Genomic DNA, 22,756 nt, shown 5'->3' with positions numbered 1-22,756 from the left:
TGGGGATGGACAGAAGTGGCAGACCATATATGATCACCTCAGCAAATGGCAGCTCCTTCTCTGCCCAGATATCCAGTCCCCTCACTGGTGTCCATAGCGCAGTGACTGCTAAGAGGGACCACCCAGACCAGCAGCTTGTTGGCATTTTAGTGGCTGACCCCACTGCCGGTGCCCAGCAATTTGTCGATCACAAAGGCAAACAATTATGTGGCCTTTACAGCCACCATCATGTGCTGGGACCTGGAACCCCATGGCTGCCAGTGGTGCCCATGTCCTTGGCCTGATGCAGAGCAGGGGATCCCATGCTTTGCACTTCAAACCTTACATCCATTGCTTTCATCGAACAGCTTCTTTTTGTTTAAACTCACTCCTGAAAATAGCTCTTGGAGGTATGTGAAATGCAAATGTGCCTCATAATTTTATTTCTGTTTCCCTAACACACATGCAGCTAACATGAAAAAATATTAAACCCTGGGGGTTTCCCATACAAATGGAAAATTCTGCTAGGCACATGTCACTATGGCTTAGATAGTCTCATTATGTTGCCTGCAGCTAAAGCTCCCGGAGCAGTAAGTCAAACGGAATATATAAAAAAAACATTTCTGGAAAACAACAACCCCCTGGTGGGAAGCTACTGCTTGTCAACTTGGTCTCTGCAGAGAGAGGCAAGATTGAGCAGAGGCTGGTAAATTTAGCTGCAGAGCACGCAGTCTGGTTCACCACAGGCAGTGTGCAGGGGGAGGCCTCCCTCAAGGAGCTGTTGGTGCTTGTAAACAATATGTCAGAATGGAGAGGACATTTTTCTCAGGAAGGCTCCTGAGGCAGCTGGATGTCAGAGTGACTGACCCTGTATCTTTGTCTCCAATCGGTGGAGCAGGGTGAGCTATAGAGCTGCAAGGAGGGCAGGAAAAACAGCAAGAGGTCAGTGACTATTTTTAACTCCTCTTAAAAGAAAATCTCTTTCTTTTCCTTCTGCCGTTTTATTCCCATTTCAAATGGGAATGTTTCTTGTTCTCTCTCTCTCGCCGCCTACCTGTGTGTCTAGCCTGCCTCCTTTGTGTCTGACCCTTCCTTAGGTGTTGCCTCAGCCTCCATCAGTGGGTGGCGGCCAGAGGGAATTTAAGACCCTTATTAATGTTGCTCTGTTTTTGCTGTGGTCTGTGTGCTAAGCTTAGAGAATCCCACAGAAGATTCCTGTTACTTTTCAAGTCATCAGTGAAGTGAGATCAGTGGGTCTCAATCTGAGGTACAGCTATCAACATTAAAAACTGCTGCATGTCATGACTGGAAATCTCTGCTCAGAAGAGGTCAAGGCCTGGGATCAGGGAGCTGTGGGTCAGGACAGAGATGTATCATCCAAGCTGTTTGAGGAGAACTTGGCAGAAGCAATAAAATGCACCAAGTCTCTCTCTGTCCTAATGTACACACATCCAGTCCGTTCCCTCCCGGTTCCCTGGTTACTCAGCACATGCAGACGCAGTCACTGCTGCTGCTTTCTGACTCCTTTTTATTCAAAGGGGTTTGTTTTGTCATTTGACAAGTCAGGCCGTGAACTGTTTGGACAGGGGAAAGAGACACTTCCAGAAAGGAGATCCTGCAGCCTCCAGTTCAGTGGGAATGAGAGAATGAAATTGGCTCTAAATCAAGGAATCTAAAAAGGGGCAATGTAGGTCAATAATGTGAGAGAGAGGCAGAATGTGAGTGTCACTTCTCCCAAGAACAATGTGTCTGTCTGGAGCCAGAGAGGTTATCTAGGTTGTTACCTTCACAATATCGGTCAAAATGTTTGAGAGAGCCATGTCTAGTGTTGCCCGTGCTGGAGCCAGGATTTTCATTCGGAAGAAATGTTCGGAGCGCTTGGAGTGTAATTCAGAATCCCACTCCAAATGGTGTGGGCCAATTTTATCTTCATTTGCTGAGCAGCATGAGTAGCTGTCTTTTTCCTGTCAAAACAGATGTTTGCCATGTCTGATGGCAGCTTAAATGGTGTCACTCAAGAAATTATAGCCCTGAGTGCTGAGCCCTGGTCTCCATCCTGCCAGTGAATATGGAACACCTGGCTCACGCTTGGGGAACAAGAGGTCTCAAGGGAAATGCAGCAACACATGTTGAACTGGTTAATTCCAAAATCAGGTCAAGTTGAAGCTAAGTCCTCTCTGAGCATGTGCTAAAGGCCTCAAGTTTAAATGAAATGTCGATTTAAAGGCCCACACTAAGCCTGCTGCTCTGACATTGAGGCATCTGTTTGCTCAGCAATTTGTTTTCCGTTTTGTGGTTGAGATTAGTTTTGCTGCTTTTGGTTTGTTTGGTGCTGATGCTGTTTCAGTGCTTCTTGTTCCAAGCTGTATGTGATCTACAGAGCTGCTCACTTTGGGGTGCTGTTTCTGGTCTTGTTCAATAAAACATGATGAAACAGATTAAAATGGAATTCACTTTTACATCCTTAAATAGGACCAGAGGCAGCAGCAACTGTATGTGCCCTTTGTGTCTTGGTCTGTTCTGGTGTCTTGGTGTACCTCGCCTCTGTTTGCCAGAAGCTGGGAATGAGCGACAGGGGATGGATCATTTGATGATTCCCTGTTCTGTTCATTCCCTCTGGGGCACCTGGCACTGGCCACTGTCGAAAGACAGGATAGTGGGCTAGATGGAACTTTGGTCTGACCCAGTAGGGCCATTCTTATGTTCTTACATTCAATACCAACCCAGAAACTAAAGTAAACTTCTGTCTCACCACACTGGTTAAAAAGCAGTCCAAACTGCAGTCTCCATAGGCATCCCCACTACCCAGACACTAGACTTAATGATGAGTGGCCATTGAAAACCACTTTCATCAAACAAAGGTTTCTTCTGAATTCAAAAGATCAACCACATACCCAGGTCAATATATAACTCAGGCCTTACCCAATAATCACACTGTTGCCATATCTAATAGCTAAAGGTTTATTTATAAGAGAAAAGTATACGTAGAGAGTTAAAATGGTTAAGGAAATCAGATACATACAATCATTGCAGAGTTCTTGTATCCGGTTTGAAGCAGTGATGTTACAGAACACTGGCTTGTAAAGTCTCTGGTAACTTCCAAAAGATTTGGAAGGTCCTCAGTCCATAGTCAATATGCTCCTTTTAGTGTAAGTCCAGAGATCAGAGCAGGAAAGAGGCAAAATGGACGTTTGCAGAGTTGTTTTTTTTACCTTCTCCCATGTGGAGGGACTGCTCTCAGTCTTGGTTTGTTAAAAATGATAGGCACAGGATGGAGTCCAGGGTCACATGAGCAAGTCACATAGCCTTGCATGCTTTGATGACTCATAGGAGAAGCCATTGCCCATATTTTGGCTAAAGCGTCCACAGGAAGGCTCACCAGGCTGGGACAAGCTCTATGGCCCACTGTGTTCTTTAATGGGCAATCAGTTTGAATGGTCGGTTCAGAATGTGCTGGCTAGACTGGATATAAATTACCTTGTGGGGGTTACCCCAGGGGCAGACACATTTGAAATACTGGTACATAGTCAATATTTATAACTTTAGATACAAAGATGATATATGAATACAAACACGATAATCGTACTCAGCAAATCATAATTTTTCCATTGACATCTTACAATGGTATATTTTATACAAGATTTGTTGCAATTCTCTAACAGTGGCAATATTAATTATATAAATAGTCATGTTCCTTTCATACAGATCACATGGGGCTAATGTATGTGGAGGTGGGAGGGGTGGCTAGTCATTTTATGCATAGCAAGAGAGGGGATTAGCAACTTTCAAAGAACCAAATCCAGATTATGCAGTGTTGTTGTAGCTGTATTGGTCCCAAGATATTAGCGAGACGAGGTGGGAGAGGTAATATTTTTTATTGGACCAACTTTTGGACCAAGTCCAGATTAGTGAGCCAGCAAATAGCTTCAGAAGTGGCTTAGGAGACTAGTGATAAGGCAGAGACCAAACATGAGCCTTTGCATCCTTCGGTGGATAGAAAGGTTTGCATTTAAGTGGGAATGGTAGTTATAATACAACAAGGCTGGAGATGCTTACAGAGATCTTTGCAGCAAAGAAGTGGAACCCAGTCCAGTGTATCTGACTAGAGATCTTCTGTCCATGAATGAATTGTTAATCAGTGCAAACATGGCAGGGTGATAGGTGTTGCATCTGAGGTCAAATGTGGTCTGCTGAATAGCAATTTTAAAATAGATGTTTCAGGCTTGCTGATTCTGGGAGCTAGAAAGCCTGACACTTACAGCGGGGCCTGAGCATAGAGTGTTTCTTTGGCTGTGTAGACAAGGGGACTGAACTGCCTGTGTGTCTTTCCTCTTCAGGGTCTGATGCATTCCAGTGGTCCAGTTGGCCGCCATCGCCAGCTGATACTAGTTCTAGAGGGAGAACTGTACCTTATCCCCTTCGCTCTCCTGAAAGGAAGTTCCTCGAATGAGTACCTCTACGAGCGCTTCAGCCTCATCGCAGTACCATCCATCCAGTCACTGAACCCCAGTTCCAAGGTACTCTCCAGCCCCATGCTCCCAAAGCTCCTGCTGTGAGGTGAGACATGCAGGGCCCCATCTGTGCCATGTGAGAGCTGAAGCTACTCCATGCCACACAGGCCCTGTGTGGGCCCCAGGCTGAACTGCAGGGATTGCTGTCTCTTCCAGCGGCATCGGCTACAAAAATGGAAATCACAAACCTACCAACTTCCAGGGTACTGGTGCTGAATGAGCTGGGCACCAACAGTGTACTTCGATGCTTTCCAGAGCAGAGTCAGGCGCGGTCCCTACCCCACAGAGATCACAAATCATGTCAAGGCAGTGGTTGGGATTTCTTTCTGAACTAGACTGCAGGTTCTGGGTGGGTTGAGCTCCCATGCAGACAGAGTGACCTAAACTGAGTTTCCCTGGTGAGTTAATCACATCCTAGCAATCTGCTCATATGTTTGCCTCCATGCCTGTTCCCCTGTGGCGTTGGCCACTGATTCCTCATGACATTGAGGACATAGGTAAAAGCTGATACTTCAAGCAAATTCTGGGGAAATACCGTTTTCATTGATATATGGTAATAACCTTCCACTTCGTAAAGCCCAAAAAATCTGAGGAGTTCAAGGCCAACATCATACCATCAAAGAATGCCACAGGTCTTGGTCTGATTGCTCAGAACAGAGTCTTGTGGTACATCCTGCATTATTGCCATGTGAAATCGTTGTCTAAATAGGAGGATGGGCCTGATTTTATCATGGTTGTTGATGTGTATGACTTGGAGTTTCCCATTCTGGATTCCCATTCCCCAGGAGTCAATCTGTCTCTGGTCAGTACTTGATCTTAAACTGCCACAGCACATTTGTTGGTCAGAGGTTTCCATTGACCTGACTGCAGTGACACCCAGCTACAGTTAATTTAGAGCCCAGCAATGTGTATGGATCATTCAGATGATTCCTTTCAGTGTCTATTACTTAGTGTTTGTCAGCAGTGAACTTCATCAGCCGCTAGATATATAGAGTTTAAGGCCAGAAGGGATCATTAAATCATCTAGTCTAATTTCCTGTATATCACAGACCATTACAGTTACACCTGCATTGAACCCAATAACTTATATTTGACCAATGCATGTCTTCACAAAGGCATCCAGTCTGAGTCTGAAGACATCAAGAAATGGAAAATTCACTACTTCCGTGGTAGTTTGTTTCAATGGTTAATCACCCTCACTGTTTAAAAAGAAAAAAAAAAAGCCTAATTTCTAATTTTAATTTGTCTGGCCTCAGCTTCCGGATGTTATTCTTGTTCTGCCTTTCTCTGCTAGATTAAAGATCCCTTCAGTACCTAGTATTTTCTCCTTATGAAGATACTTATACACTATAATTACACATATTTGAATATTGCCACAACATTAGCACTTATCCAATGTTCCTGAATTTCCCCCGTATTGCAAGATTTGTTAAGTTATTATCAGCAGGCTAGAGATTTCCTCAGCCAACTCTTTTAGGACTCTTGGGTGCAGGTATCTGGGCATTTGGATTTAAAAGTATTTATCCCTAAGAGATATTTAACATCCTCCCTAGTTACTAATGGAATGGAAAATATTTCATCCTCATGTGATATATCATAGTGCTTCTTTCCAAAAACAGAAAAGAAATATTAATTGAACTCTGCCCAACTGCCTAATTTGGTTAGGTCCCTCTGAAGCTCCTCACAGTCTTTTCTAGTCTTGACTAATCTACATAATTTTGTGTCATCTGCAACTGTTGCCAACCAAGGAATTATTTTTATTTCATCCTTTCTAAAGCACTTTTATGTTCATCCTGAACATCCCAAAGGGATTTACAAGCAGGAATTGGTTCATTCACCCTTCACAGTACTGACTGTTTCAGAAACAGCTCATAATAGATTCCGTAAATTTCATAACCTGACAAATATAAACAAGGTCAACAGGAAAAAATTATGCTGAATGGGATTAAAAAAAACTTCCGAACAGTAAAAACAATTAGTCAGTGGAACAAGGATTCTTTTTCAAGTAGTGTCTCTATGGGTGCTCCTCATCAAGACATGCATGCGCCTATGCGCTCTTCATTGGAGATTTTCATCAGCAGTGTCCACTGGTCTGCACCTGCGCCCTAAGCACCCTCATGCCCCTCCTGGGGCTTCCAGATTTGGTGCAGTCACTGAGCAATACCTTCTCTTGAGTCTTTTCTGACACACATTCTCGATTACCTGCTCAGTTAAAAAACCTCTGGATTATCATTGAGTTCTATCAAAGTTCACCTAGCTACAATCACAGCTCTTCATCCCCCTAATTGAAGAGTTTTCAGTTTTCATAGAATCATAGAATATCAGGTTTGGAAGGGACCTCTGAAGGTCATCTAGTCCAACCCCCTGCTCGAAGCAGGACCAATTCCCAGTTAAATCATCCCAGCCAGGGCTTTGTCAAGCCTGACCTTAAAAACCTCTAAGGAAGGAGATTCTACCACCTCCCTAGGTAACGCATTCCAGTGTTTCACTACCCTCTTAGTGAAAAAGTTTTTCCTAATATCCAATCTAAACCTCCCCCACTGCAACTTGAGACCATTACTCCTCGTTCTGTCATCTGCTACCATTGAGAACAGTCTAGAGCCATCCTCTTTGGAACCCCCTTTCAGGTAGTTGAAAGCAGCTATCAAATCCCCCCTCATTCTTCTCTTTTGCAAGCTAAACAATCCCAGCTCCCTCAGCCTCTCCTCATAAGTCATGTGTTCTAGACCCCTAATCATTTTTGTTGCCCTTCGCTGGACTCTCTCCAATTTATCCACGTCCTTCTTGTAGTGTGGGGCCCAAAACTGGACACAGTACTCCAGATGAGGCCTCACCAATGTCGAATAGAGGGGAACGATCACGTCCCTCGATCTGCTCGCTATGCCCCTTCTTATACGTCCCAAAGTGCCATTGGCCTTCTTGGCAACAAGGGCACACTGCTGACTCATATCCAGCTTCTCGTCCACTGTCACCCCTAGGTCCTTTTCCGCAGAACTGCTGCCTAGCCATTCGGTCCCTAGTCTGTAGCTGTGCATTGGGTTCTTCCGTCCTAAGTGCAGGACCCTGCACTTATCCTTATTGAACCTCATCAGATTTCTTTTGGCCCTATCTTCCAATTTGTCTAGGTCCTTCTGTATCCTATCCTTCCCCTCCAGCGTATCTACCACTCCTCCCAGTTTAGTATCATCCGCAAATTTGCTGAGAGTGCAATCCACACCATCCTCCAGATCACTTATGAAGATATTGAACAAAACCGGCCCCAGGACCGACCCTTGGGGCACTCCACTTGATACCGGCTGCCAACTAGACATGGAGCCATTGATCACTACCCGTTGAGCCCGACAATCTAGCCAGCTTTCTACCCACCTTATAGTGCATTCATCCAGCCCATACTTCCTTAACTTGCTGACAAGAATACTTTGGGAGACCGTGTCAAAAGCTTTGCTAAAGTCAAGAAACAATACATCCACTGCTTTCCCTTCATCCACAGAACCAGTAATCTCATCATAAAAGGCGATTAGATTAGTCAGGCATGACCTTCCCTTGGTGAATCCATGCTGGCTGTTCCTGATCACTTTCCTCTCATGCAAGTGCTTCAGGATTGATTCTTTGAGGACCTGCTCCATGATTTTCCCAGGGACTGAGGTGAGGCTGACTGGCCTGTAGTTCCCAGGATCCTCCTTCTTCCCTTTTTTAAAGATTGGCACTACATTAGCCTTTTTCCAGTCATCCGGGACTTCCCCGGTTCGCCACGAGTTTTCAAAGATAATGGCCAATGGCTCTGCAATCACAGCCCCCAGTCCTTCAGTACTCTCGGATGCAACTCGTCCGGCCCCATGGACTTGTGCACGTCCAGCTTTTCTAAATAGTCCCTAACCACCTCTATCTCCACAGAGGGCTGGCCATCTCTTCCCCATTTTGTGATGCCCAGCGCAGCAGTCTGGGAGCTGACCTTGTTAGTGAAGACAGAGGCAAAAAAAGCATTGAGTACATTAGCTTTTTCCACATCCTCTGTCACTAGGTTGCCTCCCTCATTCAGTAGGGGGCCCACACTTTCCTTGGCTTTCTTCTTGTTGCCAACATACCTGAAGAAACCCTTCTTGTTATTCTTGACATCTCTTGCTAGCTGCAGCTCCAGGTGCGATTTGGCCCTCCTGATATCATTCCTACATGCCCGAGCAATATTTTTATACTCTTCCCTGGTCATATGTCCAACCTTACACTTCTTGTAAGCTTCTTTTTTATGTTTAAGATCCGCTAGGATTTCACTATTAAGCCAAGCTGGTCGCCTGCCATATTTACTATTCTTTCGACTCATCGGGATGGTTTGTCCCTGTAACCTCAACAGGGATTCCTTGAAATACAGCCAGCTCTCCTGGACTCCTTTCCCCTTCAAGTTAGTCCCCCAGGGGATCCTGGCCATCCGTTTTCACCCACTCAACCACAACAAGGTTTATCGAAGTCGTCTTCAACTTCTTCCCTCCTGTCAAGGAACCAACTCCACCATGGGACCTCAGCTTAGTCTTCAGTGCCCTGAGAAAACCCCCTTTGAATGTATGTTGAATTGTTCCCACCTTCATCTGTCCCTTAAGACTGTGTTCCTCATAGCTGTCACCTCAGCGAGGAGAGCTTGGAGCTTTGATGGCTGACTCACTGTATACAGTATTTCATCATGACAAGGTGTTGACATGTTTACCCCTTGCTTCCCCTTCCAAGAGTCATTGCTCATTCCACCAGGGATCAATCTAGCACAGTAGCCCTGCTGAAAAACATACCTATCCTGATAGGGCAGCCACCTGGTCCTGGGTTCATGTTTTCCCAGGAGTACACTCTTGTCAGCTCTGGATGCAGTTACATGGCTTTTGGCGAGGCTGTTCTACAGTCTGAACTGAATCCACCTCCTTGGCCCCCTTCTCCAGGATGAAGTACTGCTCAGAAGTCTCCTGACGTAGAGCACCCATAGGGACATTAGTCAAAGATGGAGAGGTTACTTACCTTGTGTAGCAATGGGAGTTCTTTGACATGTGTGTCCCTGTGAGTGCTCCCCTCTGCCTTGGAGTCTGACTCTTTCTACTTCCATGCTTGAGAAGGATTGGAAATGGTGGCAGGTCCACTCCCCCATCTCTCCTCAGATTGGGGCAGAAGGGTGTCTAGGGCACAGGCATGGACCCACAGACACTGCTGATGAAAATTTCCAATCAAGAGCACACAGGTGTGCGCATATCATGACATGGAGCACCCAAATTACACAAATCTTTAAGAACTCCAGTTACTGTACCAGGTAAGTGACCTTTTCATCCTGTGGAATCCCCATTTCCAGAGCTCACCAATGCCAGACTAGATAATTAAACTACTGGGAGATAGTGGGATAATTAAACTACTGTACAGAGCGACTGGACTGAGGAGGAAGCATGGGCTTGTGGTTCAGCACAAGGCTGGGAGTCGAGATTTAGTTAATATTGCTGGCTCTGCCACAAACCTCCAGTGTGACCTTGGATAAATCACTTCCATTCTCTGTGGATCCATTTCCTCTCCCCAGAAAAGGAAGTAGTAATCCTGCCCTGCCCCCCAAATGGAGCCGGTATGTAAAGGAGTATAACTTGGATGGAAGTGGCTGAAGAAATGCAAGGCATTGTTCTAATGATAAAACCATCTCACTGTTACAGAGCCCCGGCCACCCCAGACATTCCTGGGGGAGGCAGGACGCTTGCAGGGCCACGGCTACAACAGACAGTTCTTTGATCCCTATTTTCTCTCTCTCTTTTTCTAGTCCCTTTTGAAGAAGAATGCTCCTGCTTATTCCAGTTCTACCTCAATGGCAGCTGTCATAGGAAATCCCAAACTCCCTGCAGCAGTGATGGACAGATGGCTTTGGGGGCCTATGCCCTCTGCAGAAGAAGAGGCCTATATGGTATCTGAATTACTTGGCTGCCAGCCTCTGGTTGGCAACGTGGCAACGAAAGAGAGGGTCATGAGCGCACTCACTCAGGCAGAGTGTGTCCATTTTGCAACCCATGTGTCCTGGAAGCTGGCTGCCTTGGTCCTAACGCCCAACGCTGATAGCAACCCAGCCAGTAGCAAGAGCTCCTTTGGGAATCCCTACACAATTCCAGAATCCCTCCGGATGCAGGATGATGCCAGTGATGTGGAGAGTATCTCAGACTGCCCTCCTCTCCAGGAGTTCCTGCTCACAGCAGCCGACGTTCTGGATCTGCGGCTTCCTGTCAAATTAGTGGTTTTTGGCTCCTATCAAGAGTCCAACAGTAAAGTCACTGCTGATGGGGTCGTCGGCTTGACACGGGCATTCCTGGCTGCTGGGGCTCAATGTGTCTTGGTGTCACTCTGGCCTGTTCCTGTGGCCGCTTCGAAAATGTTTGTGCATGCCTTCTATGCCTCCCTCCTGAATGGAACGAAAGCCAGTGCAGCCCTCGGAGAGGCCATGAAAACAGTGCAGAGCAGCAAGCAGTTCTCCCATCCATCCAACTGGGCAGGTAGGAGGAATCTGCTTCTTGGGACGGTTCTCATAATAAATAGGAAAGGGTTTGTAGGAGAAACATTTACACCAATTTGTTTGTATTGAGCAAGGAGCTGTGCTAGCAGCAGGGTGCCTGAGTAACACTCTGTGCCATTACAGTGACCAGAAGCTATGTATCAGACCTGGTTCTGCTCTGAGTGTTGCTGAATGACTGGCCAGTGGGAAATAGTCATTCTTCAATGTAACAATGGGGAGAGCATGTGTTCGACATAATTTACAGCGTATGAAATGCACCTGTCTCATCAGGGAGGTTTAATCATTAGGAAGACCTGATATGCTAAGGGCCATGCAGGCAGGAAATTACCCAGGATCCCCAGCTGATAACAAATAAGATTCCTTTTCTCCCTACAGATTACAGACCAGGATGTGTTATTCTTACTGATACGTGTCCAGCACGGTACAGCAGAAAGATTTGATTCCCATTAGTGTAATGGTGGGGTGGAGGGTGTTTCTTGAATAGAACTGTAACAACCGTGCTGTAATCCACTGAGGAAGATGTGTACTTAATTCAACATTTTAAAATTAAATGTGCTAAATAGTTCAGTGATGAGAAATAAGGAACTGAGACTATTCACCCTTGTTGTACCTTAGCTAGAGACTGTGAGGAATAGCGGCCACCCTAAGAACGTCCCAGAATTCCAGAGAGATGAGGCTTTTCCGGAGTTTGTAAGAATACTGGCAGTATTCCCATCACAGCAGCATTTTCCTCTAGAACTGACCGTCTTGTTCAATGCGTGTCTTCTGCACACTTAGGTTAGATGTGTAACCTAGCCATTTTGAGGACACGAGTGTAACGTTTCTTTAAGAGGCAGTGCCAGCAACAGCAGCATGCGTAATCTCCAGGAGGAAACATGACAAGACTTGCTTCTGCGCGCCTCTCGTATGTGAGGTTTCCGCTGACATCAGTGGGAGTTCGACAAGCAGAACAGTTGAAGGATCAGGCTCCCTCAGTGCCAGTCAGGAGTGGTTTGATTAATCAAAGCAGAGTCAGAAAGAGAAAGACACTGAGGTTAGCAACAGAGCGACTGGAATTACATTAAATATGAAGCGTATTTTTCTCAGCAAAAATCCTCCTTTCCGAAAGCTGTGCATGTGTCCCAAGCATGTCCCCAGTGTACCCAGCTGGGCTGAAGAGCTTAGATTGGGTAGCTGCTGTGTGCAGAACCCTAGTGCCAAGTGTTTGTTACCAGAAGGAGAGAGAGCTCGTGTGCTGTTTACTAAAGTGAGCACCTGGGATTAAACCCATGCAGAACTGTCTTGTCTCGCTGAGTCTAGTATTAGGAGGTGATCCAAGGAAAACCAGAGGGAAGTTGGACTTAGGGTACAGACCAAAGTTCAGTTTATCCTTGTTTTTCCTTCTAAGGGAGTTTGTCAGCCTGGCAAGAAAGAGAAGAAATGTGAATGGCTTTCCAGAGCAGATCCCTCATCAGAGGCGTAACAGAACAGACATGGGAGCTCTCCACGCCACTACCAGCAGGGGCAGGCAGGGAATGGCACATAGGGATCCCTGCTCGTCTCCTGAATCCATATGCAAATCCTCAACCCCCATGCTTCTCTTGAGGGTTGGGAATTGAGATTTCAAACAGAAATAATGCCTCACACTAGAGATGAGCACATGCCCATCCAGCTGCAATAAACAGGGGAGGGAGGAAGAATATTTGCATGGTGCACAAGCTAGCGGCCTGGGCAAAGTAGGCATCTTTCCCCAAACAGGGACAGCTCTCCATTTTCAGGGTTCTATTGTTTGCTGGCAGTATTTAGCTTTTATTGATTTCTGCTCCTGTAAAGGAGATGAGGAGCATGCTAGGGCAAGTGTCTCTGCATTGCCACATTTTTCCACATATGTGAGCAGGAAAACAGTATTGATTTCATAAAGGGGGAGAGCAGAGAGCATTGAAGAAGCATCCTAGAAGTTACGTCCCTGGGCCTAGGCGGGTGGAGGCAGCTGTTCTGGTTGTGGAGGCAGCTGTTCTGGATTCTCCCTTCTCTGTGGGTAGGCACATAACTAAACAAGGGGCAATGAGCTATTCATTTCTGTTAGCTTGAGGAAGGCAGAGTATTTGTTTTTCTGGGACAAGAGGAGATTAAGAAGCTCTTTGTCTGAATCCTGCAGGCTTCATGCTCATTGGGAGTGATGTGAAGCTTAACAGCCCTTCCTCGCTAATTGGACAGGCCCTGACAGAGATTCTGCAGCACCCGGAGAGAGCACGAGATGCCCTGAGAGTCTTGTTACATCTGGTAAGCAAGAGAGAGCTGCCATAAGAGTATCCCCTGCAACCTGAGAGAGGCAGCAGTAAGACCCTTGCAGTCTTGCTTTGGAGAGGCTGTCAAGGCTCCTTCCTGCAGCCTGAAAAGTGCCATCAAAATTTACAGACACAAAATGTGGGTCCCTGCCTTGGAGTATGGCAGATGCCTCCTCTTAACTTTTGGAAGGTGATGTCATCGGTGGTGAGGTGTCTCTGAATGTTGAATGGGTGGGGAAGCATTTCGATTTAACTTCAGGAGTAAACCCCCAACCCTCCTTCTCCTCCCTCTGCCTGTGTAATCCCTGCAACTACTCCCTGTCCCTGGGAGAAGAATGGGACACCAGGCAGAGATTCACCTTACTAGCATGACAAATAAAATCCCTCCATCAGACCCAGCTGATTTGCATATGCTGCTGAGTGGGTCTGTGCTTTGAAAATGAGATTGTCACTGAGGTTAATTGTTTTTATGACAGAATTGCTGTGAACTAGGCAAGAAGTAGGGAGGTGAGAACGAAGACACTGTGTAGTGTGTCTCCTTCCTTGCTAGCCAAGTGACCACCCTCTCTCTACAGATCTTAAGGACTGATGGCTTCAAGCCAAGAATGAACACTGCAGTTTAGAACAGAGCAAGCTCTAAAGCAGCAAGGTTTGTTAGGCAAAAGAGCTGACTCTTTGGGTCCTTCCCTTCTTGTCACCTGATACTGCATGATGCAGGACATTCTGTTCAGTGGACAGCTTTCACCAGAAAATACCACACTGAAATCCACAGCGTTTAACCCCAAAACAGCAGCTCACATGGAAGTTTAATGAGACTCTGGTGTTCCCATAGGTACCAATAACCAGCTTTGGGGAGCAGTGAATGCTGTGACTGATGTGATCTGTAGGTAAAACTCTGGGATGGTTATAATACTATCCTCTCACATCTGTGTAACACCTTTCCTCCTAAAGGACCCTCCTAGTTTCCTTAGGGGCAGTGTCCATGTTGTAATGGCAACACTAGTCGACTGATGATGATAATCCCAGCTGCATCAGGCTGGAAAGGGAGGAGGGTTCTATTTACCATCCAATTGGTAAGTCTGCACATGGAACACTATAACCTGGTTGTCAGCAGCAGACCCAAGAGGCTGGAAATCATAACTCAGCGATTCTGTGGGGACAAATACGGCCACCTGGCTTACGGGAAATCATCTCTTCATGATAGGCTGGAAAATGGGCAGATTCCTCCTCCCAGGCAAACATGTAGCCTAGTTTTCCATGGCCCTCATCTGCCCAAGATGCTGCTATAGGCTGCCTGACTTCTCATTTTACAGCTATACATGAATTAGTGGAGCCTCTAGTTCCAAAGGGCCCTGACCACCTCCTGTCTGAGGCTGATTGCCATATCTCTGTCACCCAGCCCACCCCTTGACCTGAGATGCCTTTCTGCTCCTGACACTGCAGAAAGAGGAAAGGGTTAATGATAAACTTACTGCAGAATAAGCTAATGCAGTCTTTTGTCCCGGAGGTGGAGAAATCACTGCAGCGAATCCAGAATGGGCAGCACAATTCCATGTACACCTCTCAGCAGAGTGTGGAGAATAAAGTTGGTGGCATTCCAGGCTGGCAGGCACTACTCACTGCTGTGGGGTTTCGACTTGACCCTCCCGCTAGTGGTCTTCCAGCTGCAGTGTTCTTCCCGACTTCAGACCCCGGTGAACGGCTACAGCAATGCAGCACCACCATCCAGTCCCTCTTAGGTAAGGAGCAGGCCACAGGGGGCTCTGGCATCGTCCGTGTTAGCAGGCTCTTGTCCACTTGCTGCCTCTTGGATGGGAGGAGTGGGAAATCTTGCTGTTCAGCTGTTGTTCTGTGCTTTTACAGGGACTAAGTAAAATCATGGAATGGGACTTGGGTAAGACCAGTTGCTCCCAGCATAGCCTAGAGCAGGCTTTGCAAAGAGAACATGGCTGCTTCAGCCTCAGATCCCGTTCATTTCCCTCTGATCCCAATACCCGAGGAGCCAGGGTGTTATTCTTCCTCTGTCCCTGCTCCCAGACGGGAGTTCACTCATCAGGTGCAAAGCTTGTAAAATCCTTACTGTTTGTAGAAACCACAGCCCCTTTCAGGAGCCCTAGTTAGTATGGGAAGCTGGGTCCAGGTGTTGCTTTGGGATGGTTTCTCTCAGGCAGTTCAGAGGCAGCTTTGAACAAACTTTATGGTTTCTGATTTTTTTCAGGTCTGCCTAACCCAGCACTTCAGGCACTTTGCAAACTTATTACTGCTTCAGAGACTGGAGAGCAGCTTATCAATCGGGTGAGTAGGGTGGTGACGCTACAGCACCATGCCTCAAATCCTGCCTAGGGCAAAGGAGTCCCAGAGCCACGGATTGCTTTGTAACTAGCAGAGCAAAACAGACAGAGTGGCTTTTGTGCCCAAAGTTCAAGAACTGTCTCTCTTGTCCGCCCGAGTGAGTGAATGCCTTGGCACGAGGGGGGCAGGCACACTGGTGGACTTCTCAGCTCAGTGACAGAACTGAGAGCATGTGACATGCACACCAGTCGTGCTGTACAGTACAGCTGAGGAAGGTGGGATCCTAGCACTGAGGGATGGAAAACTTGATTAGGTCCCAGTCAGCCCATCACCCTAAGAGCTTGTTCTGGGCTGTTCCCTTCAGGATATTCCCTAATGCTTCATCCAGTGTAGTTCCCTTGGACAGTGCCTCTCAGACCTGTGCTGTTACGTGTGGGCAGCTCACAGCTCTGCCAAACAGGTTTCCAGCCTCTGTTAGATCCGCTGTCGTGTGGGAATGCACTGCTGCCTATAGCTCCATGGCCTCCATTACCCCAGCCTTCCTTACTCTTCCACCCTGTCCGTCCTGACCCAGCTCTGATCCATGCGTGCCCCTGCATGGCTGGCATGCTTCAGCATGTTCCTCATCTCCTGAGTGCTCTTCAGACCAGGCCAGTTGTCTGCCCCAGCAAGTGGGCGCACAATGAATTGTGAACAGGGATGTAGCTCACCATCCCTGTGTCTTGCACAGATATTTTCCTGACCACCAGTATCAGGTTTTCTGGAGAAATACATCAGTGGACAGCTGGGACCTGTGCTCTCTCTGTTAGGCATTTCCACTTCAGCTAAGAGGGCTTCCTTTGGATCATCAGGCCAAGAGTCCCTGTTCAGGAATCACGCTGCCAGTGCTGCGTCTGTGCAGACAACCATTAGGAGGGGAGCCCAGAGTAAATGGAACAGGTGGTTTAAAGGACAACAATCCAACATTCTCTATAAAAATCTCCACATGACTGTTTCCTGCTTGTGTTCTTGCCGCAGACAATTAAATCACCCAAGAAAAAGCAGACTTCAGATGGCTGCATGCAGCTAACAAAAGATTTACTCACCATTTCCCCAGCCGCCTGCTGCAGAGATGTTGCATTGTTTCTGCAGATGTTCTTGTGCAGGCCAAACCCCAGACAGATTTCTCTTTGCACAGGAATAGTGCTGGGTTGTTCAGCCCAGCTCTCTCCTCTGCTGCAGTCCATTCCCCCCAGAAATTCTCTTGAGGTCCCTTCCAGTCCTACAGGTCTATGAAAACCACAGGGGCACGATTGACAGGCACAGCCCATTGACACTATTTCCTTCCCAGCTCCAGCTTGTGCCTCTGTAGTATGGATGGAGCAGGGCTTGTTCTCCTGAATGCTTCTATCATCCCTTTCCCTTAGGGACACCTGGCATTGCCCAGGAAAATACAGCAGACACTGCACCCAGGTACACGGGTTGATGGAAGCCAGGCTCCTTGAAATGCAAAGCCCAGAACCATACTGTCCCCCACAATCTGAGAGGAAGGCAGCCAGTTTGTAATGCTACTTCCCCAGCCTCCCTGTCAGGCTCAGGAACTGAGTCAGGAATGTTGGGTCCCATCTCTTGCTATCTTGCTTCAGCCACATCCCAAAGTTACCACCCTCTGGTACCAGGGCTAAGATCATGGCATTTTCACTATGACCTTGTGGTGCTGAGACCTCTGTCTTAGCTGCCCAATCTGTGAATAGGGATAGTGATCCTCCCTCCATGGGGCTGTGAGAGTAAACTATGTAAGTACTGTAAAAGCAGCAAAGAGTCCGGTGGCACCTTCTAGACTAACAGATGTATTGGAGCATAAGCTTTCGTGGGTGAATACGCACTTCGTCAGATGCATGTAGTGGAAATTTCCAGAGGCAGGTATAAATATGCAAGCAAGAATCAGGCTAGGGATACCAAGGTTAGTTCAATCAGGGAGGATGAGGCCCTCTTCTAGCAGTTGCGGTGTGAACACCAAGGGAGGAGAAACTGCTTTGTAGTTGGCTAGCTAGTCACAGTCTTTGTGAATGGCTAGCCAACTACATTCTGAGCATTCATTATCATTAAGGAAACAATGGTTTCTACTTTGCACAGGCCAGTATGACCTGGCCTGCAAAACTGCTACAGAGTGACTGCTCCATCCAGTCTCCTACGCGTTCAGAGATCAGGCGCCTTGGGAGAAGCTGCTTTGCGTGTGAGTTGCTCGGCTCCTCAGTCAGGTTGTTTAGTTCTAAAAGAGCAGCTCCAGCATTTGACACAGCGCAAACAGTCCCCACTGCAGCATCCGTTCTCTCTGTGCACCCCGCGGGGCTAAAAGTTACACACACTGAAAAGACCCTTTGGATTGGGAGGTAGGTGGTGCTGCACAGTTCTAGGGTGCATTGCGGGGGAGGCTTCTCGAGGTGGATTTCAAGGCTGCTGTAATGCGCGCTGCCTTCATCCCTGACTTGTGTTCACTGCAGTGTCTGAGGAGGAGAAAGTGTTCCTGGGAACAGTGAAGCACTGAGCCTGCGCCCTTCTCTCTGGGCTGCTTGTGTGTATTTGTTATGGAAGAGATAAGGACCATAACCCTTGTTTGCACGTGCAGTGGGACTGCTAGGGAGTAAAGATTGCATTTAATGCCAGTAAACAGCCCCTGAAAGGAAACTAGAGGAAGGTTGTTTATGTTCCACCTCCTGTCAAAAGATGGATGATTCTGGGGCTCATCTCCTCATTGGCAGGGTTGTAGCTGCCTGTGAAGTGCCAGCTCTGGTTTTAACAGCTTAGGGACTTCCAGATTCCAGCTGTCTGTTCCTGGTTGTTTGGTCCCTTCACTCCCAGCCCTCATTGTCCCTTCTCCTCCTGCTCTGTGCTGTGCATCTTGCAGGAGGGGGCTGGCTTGTGATGATCTACTTTGGCCCTATAGGGCTTCATGCCATGCTCACTTCATAATGCAGAATAACCCATGTTCTTTCTTTCTTTCCTTCTCTCTTTTCTTATCTGCTACCCGAAGGCTGTTAAAAATATGGTGGGAATGGTGAGTACAACAAACACCAGGGAACATTACTCCTCTGCAGAGGCAAGCCCTGGGCTCTGGAAAACTCTTCAGCCCCATTTCCCTGCGTTACAGTTTAATAGTCACCAAATTTTTAAGCCTGGGATTTGTTTAATTACTTCTAATGGGGAGAAAGGACATTGTGGTGTTGGGCCTGTGCCGCAGGCGTAGTGTAGATGAGGCTGGGAGTCGGGTTTTGTCCTTCCCCCTCCTCCCCACCCAGGCCTTCCCCTTTGTGCATGAATGCAGTTCCCTGTGGGTACAAGAAGGGGAACTGCTCCCCGGAGGTCCTGGAAACATGAGGGAAATCTTGGGCTGTTTCTTGTTTAGTGCAGCTGGGGTGTTCCTGGGTTTGGCCTCACACCCGATCAAATGGCCCAGTTACAGAATGGCCTTTAAGTGGCCATGAGCAGCCACTAAGCACCCTCCTCCTTTTCTTTCTTCCTGCAGTTTTCGTACTGTGCTTCCCTCCTGCCCTTTCTCTGAAAACAGCCGCACTCTAAGGGCTTGGCTACACTTGCAGATATAGAGTGCTTTGGGTTAAACCACCCTTCATACAGTGCAGTAGGGAAAGCCCTGCAATCTGTGCACACTGACAGCTGAAAGCGCACTGGTGTGGCCACATTTGCAGCTGCATTGGGACCAGTGCATTATGGGCAGCTATCCCAGCGTTCAAGTGGCTGCAACATGCTTTTCAAATGGGGAGTGTGTTGTGTGTATGTGGGGGTGGGGAGTGGGTTTTTGGGGTGCTGATAGTGTGTCAGCGCACTGTCGTGTAAGTACAGACCCTCCTCCCTCCCCCAGCTCTCTCACTCACTCAAAGCAAACATTAGCTGTGGGGCCAGTTCTGCATTCCTGTTGTTTGTTCACAACAAAGAGAGGCCACTTCAGTTAATGGGATTATGGGACATTTCGGGAGGGCAATCAGAGCACTGTAAGGTAACTCCAACTCCTCGTTCACACTGACACTGTAGCGTCTCATCCAATACGCAGCAAACCTTATCCCTCTCGGGGAGGTGGAGTACCAGCAGCGCTCTAGCCAGGGAGTCAGAGCACTCTACGTGCCTTGCCAGTGTGGACGGGGAGTGAGTTAGAGCGCTCTGGGTGGCTTTATTGCGGCATAGCATGCAAGTGTAACCAAGGCCTAACTCACCTCACAAGGGTTCACGTGCCCCTGCTGGAGTCTTCCCAGCACTAGTGCAGAATGTCTGGCCAGTTGTAGGGCCACTCCCTCTGTGCAGAGTGTGACCCCACTCGGGCAGCACCTTGACTCCTGCACTAGACAGCGTACTAGTGACTATCCAGGACAAAGGCAGATTAGGTGTGACCCCACAGGCTGGGAATGTCAGCCAGGAGGTGAATGGGTTGGTATGGAAGAGCTGATGTTTGTTCTGTCATCCTCAGCTACATCAGGTCTTGGTTCAACTCCAAGCAGGAGAGAAGGAGCAGGATTTCTCCTCTGCACCGATCCAGGTTTCCATCAGTGTCCAGCTCTGGAGGCTTCCTGGCTGCCACGAGTTTCTGGCAGCCTTGGGTAAGAGCATGTTTCCTTATTTTATTGCTGCTGTCTGTTGTGGCCATCCAACACCTTACACTTCACAAGCACCTTCACTGCTTACATCCTTTGGTATGTAGGACACGATGGCCCAGCTGCTCATTACCTGGCCGAGTGAATCCTTCTCTGGTCACTGTGAGCAGAGATTGCTCTCCCTGTGTGATTGCCACATGGAGAACTTTGTGTGTATGTGTTACTCCTGGGGGAATTCTGCACCAAAAAATTAAAAATTCTGCTAATTTTATTTGTCAAAATAACACTACATAATCCATAGATTCATAGATTAGATTATGATCATTATGATCATCTCGTCTGACCTCCTGCACAATGCAGGCCACAGAATCTCAACCACCCACTCCTGCGATAAATCTCTCACCTATGTCTGAGCTATTGAAGTCCTCAAATCATGGTTTAAAGACTTCAAGGAGCAGAGAATCCTCCAGCAAGTGACCTGTGCCCCATGCTACAGAGGAAGGTGAAAAACCACCAGGGCCTCTGCCAATCTGCCCTGGAGGAAAATTCCTTCCCGACTCCAAATATGGCGATCAGCTGAACCCTGAGCATATGGGCAAGATTCACCAGCCAGATACCCAGGAAAGAATTCTCTGTCGTAACTCAGATCCCACCCCATCTAACATCCCATCGCAAGCTATTGGGCCTATTTACCATGAATATTTAAAGATCAGTTAATTGCCAAAATCATAGTATGACATCATGCCAGTTTCAATTATTTTGGTAATTTATTTCAAAATACCTGTCAGCAATATGTCTGTAACAATACAGACACACACAAATTCCTCCAGGAGTAGAGAGTTAAAGAAACCCATATGACAACCCAGTTCCTGTTTCTCTGCCCGCTTCTTCCCCCCCAGAGCCCAGCCAGGGGCCAGATACCCACAATCGCTCCCCCCCAGAGCCCACCTGTGCGGGCCTCCCTCAGCAAATACACCCGAACCCCTTCATCCCCAGAGCCTAGGGATCCAGAGGGAGAAACAGCCTGATGTCCAGTTCCAGGTTTGCATGGAGTTTCCTGCATGCCACGCTCTCCTTCCCTCAGGGTATGCTAACCCTCTAGCTCCCTCCCCCTTTCCCCGGCAATGTCTTCTATGCGCGAGCTGGGCTCTGCCAAGTCCCGTGGTCCCTAGTGGTGGCTAGCAGCACTGCAGCCTATTTCTGTGTGGGAAGGGAAATTCTGCGTGCACGTTAATTTCTGCAAAATTCAGCATTGCGCAGTGGCACAAAAATCCCCCAGGACTTCTGCACCCTAACACCACCTCAGTCAGCAGGACCTAGATAATATTGACTTCAAGTGGCAACTTCCATTTGATTTGAGAGCAGCCCAGTTTTGCCTTGGCCCCATTTCCTGGCAAGGGTATGTAAGTAGGTAATGAATGAGAGGGTACAACCGCTTAGAAGGAAATGGAGTGGAAAGAAGATAAAGATAAGTCATTGCCTTCCTATCTGCCCTCCACCCTCATCCTTCCATGCGTCAGCATCTCATGCCTTCTCCAGACTGCCCCGAACCCTCCCTGCACTGAACTCCAAGGCCATTGCCCTCTCCCTAGACCCACCGCTGCTACGATCCCCTTAAGAAATCAACCAGTCAATGACAGCTGGAGGGGGCACATGGGGCATAATTAGCACTGACTCTATTTATAAATATTAGGAAAACATTTGCTAGTGTGTATATCTATAAAATAGAACATATTTGGTTATTTTTCTTTCCTCCATCCGACCCAGGTAAGCTCCTCAGGGCAAGGACTGTGTCTTCCTATGTGTTTGTACAGCGCCCAGCACAATAAGGCCCCTATCATTATGGGACACGTGGGCACTTACTGGAATAGACATATTAAATACTAACCAGGCAGCACATTGGCACAGAGGAGACAGCCCTGAGCAAGGCCACTGCAAGGTCCTCGTGTCTGTTTGCTCTATGGGGATTATATGCAGCATCTGATGAAGTGAGCTGTAGCTCACAAAAGCTTATGCTCAAATAAATTTGTTAGTCTCTAAGGTGCCACAAGTACTCCTTTTCTTTTTGCGAATACAGACTAACACGGCTGCTACTCTGAAACCTGTCATTATGCAGCATCAGTAACTTACTGGGACCAGTTCAAGGTATAGAATCTTTGGGTGAGAAATGGTTTTCTGCTCTATGTTCTCCTACAGGTTTTGACCTTTGTGAAGTTGGGCAAGAGGAGGTGATACTGAAAACTGGGAAACAAGCTAATAGGAGGACCATGCACTTTGCTCTCCAGTCCCTGCTGGCACTTTTTGGTAAGGCTACCTGAAGTGACATTATTTGATCTTGTTCCATCTGATGGCTGGAGGATGATGGTATCTACTGAGGTGGAGTATTACCATCTTTTGCACAAAGAAAAGTGTCACACACAGTTGCTTATCTAGTGAACAAGGGTGTGTGGCACTTCCCAAGCCTGTGCGTTGTCTGCCAGAGAGCTCCCTGTGTGTTTAGACAGGCCTGAAGCTGGGGCAGCTAGCTCTCCACCACTGCTCTGACTATAGGACTCTCTGCAAACATTGAGAAGTGGAGATATAAGGAGGAGAGGAAGTTTATTTGGCAAATGC

At 47.5% G+C, this 22,756-nt stretch overlaps 1 protein-coding gene across 3 annotated transcripts in view; it reads left to right on the top strand.

Moving 5' to 3' along the window:
- Positions 1 to 22,756, top strand: part of TTC28 (tetratricopeptide repeat domain 28) — a 504,428-nt gene that overhangs the window by 471,524 nt on the left and 10,148 nt on the right. For 2 of the 3 annotated variants that reach the window (XM_084649137.1, XM_084649139.1), the window contains exons 15-22: positions 4,317 to 4,496; positions 10,261 to 10,981; positions 13,139 to 13,263; positions 14,776 to 15,007; positions 15,487 to 15,563; positions 18,574 to 18,597; positions 20,020 to 20,149; positions 22,340 to 22,447. In XM_084649137.1, the coding sequence (XP_084505263.1) occupies positions 4,317 to 4,496; positions 10,261 to 10,981; positions 13,139 to 13,263; positions 14,776 to 15,007; positions 15,487 to 15,563; positions 18,574 to 18,597; positions 20,020 to 20,149; positions 22,340 to 22,447 (1,597 nt within the window). The remainder of the gene's footprint in view (positions 1 to 4,316; positions 4,497 to 10,260; positions 10,982 to 13,138; positions 13,264 to 14,775; positions 15,008 to 15,486; positions 15,564 to 18,573; positions 18,598 to 20,019; positions 20,150 to 22,339; positions 22,448 to 22,756) is intronic. The other variant, XM_084649138.1, reaches the window with a different exon arrangement.

Source organism: Lepidochelys olivacea (genome assembly GCF_965140295.1).
Source record: "Lepidochelys olivacea isolate rLepOli2 genome assembly, chromosome: 15".
Lineage (NCBI taxonomy): Eukaryota > Metazoa > Chordata > Testudines > Cheloniidae > Lepidochelys > Lepidochelys olivacea.
This window is presented reverse-complemented; position numbering and strand designations above follow the sequence as displayed.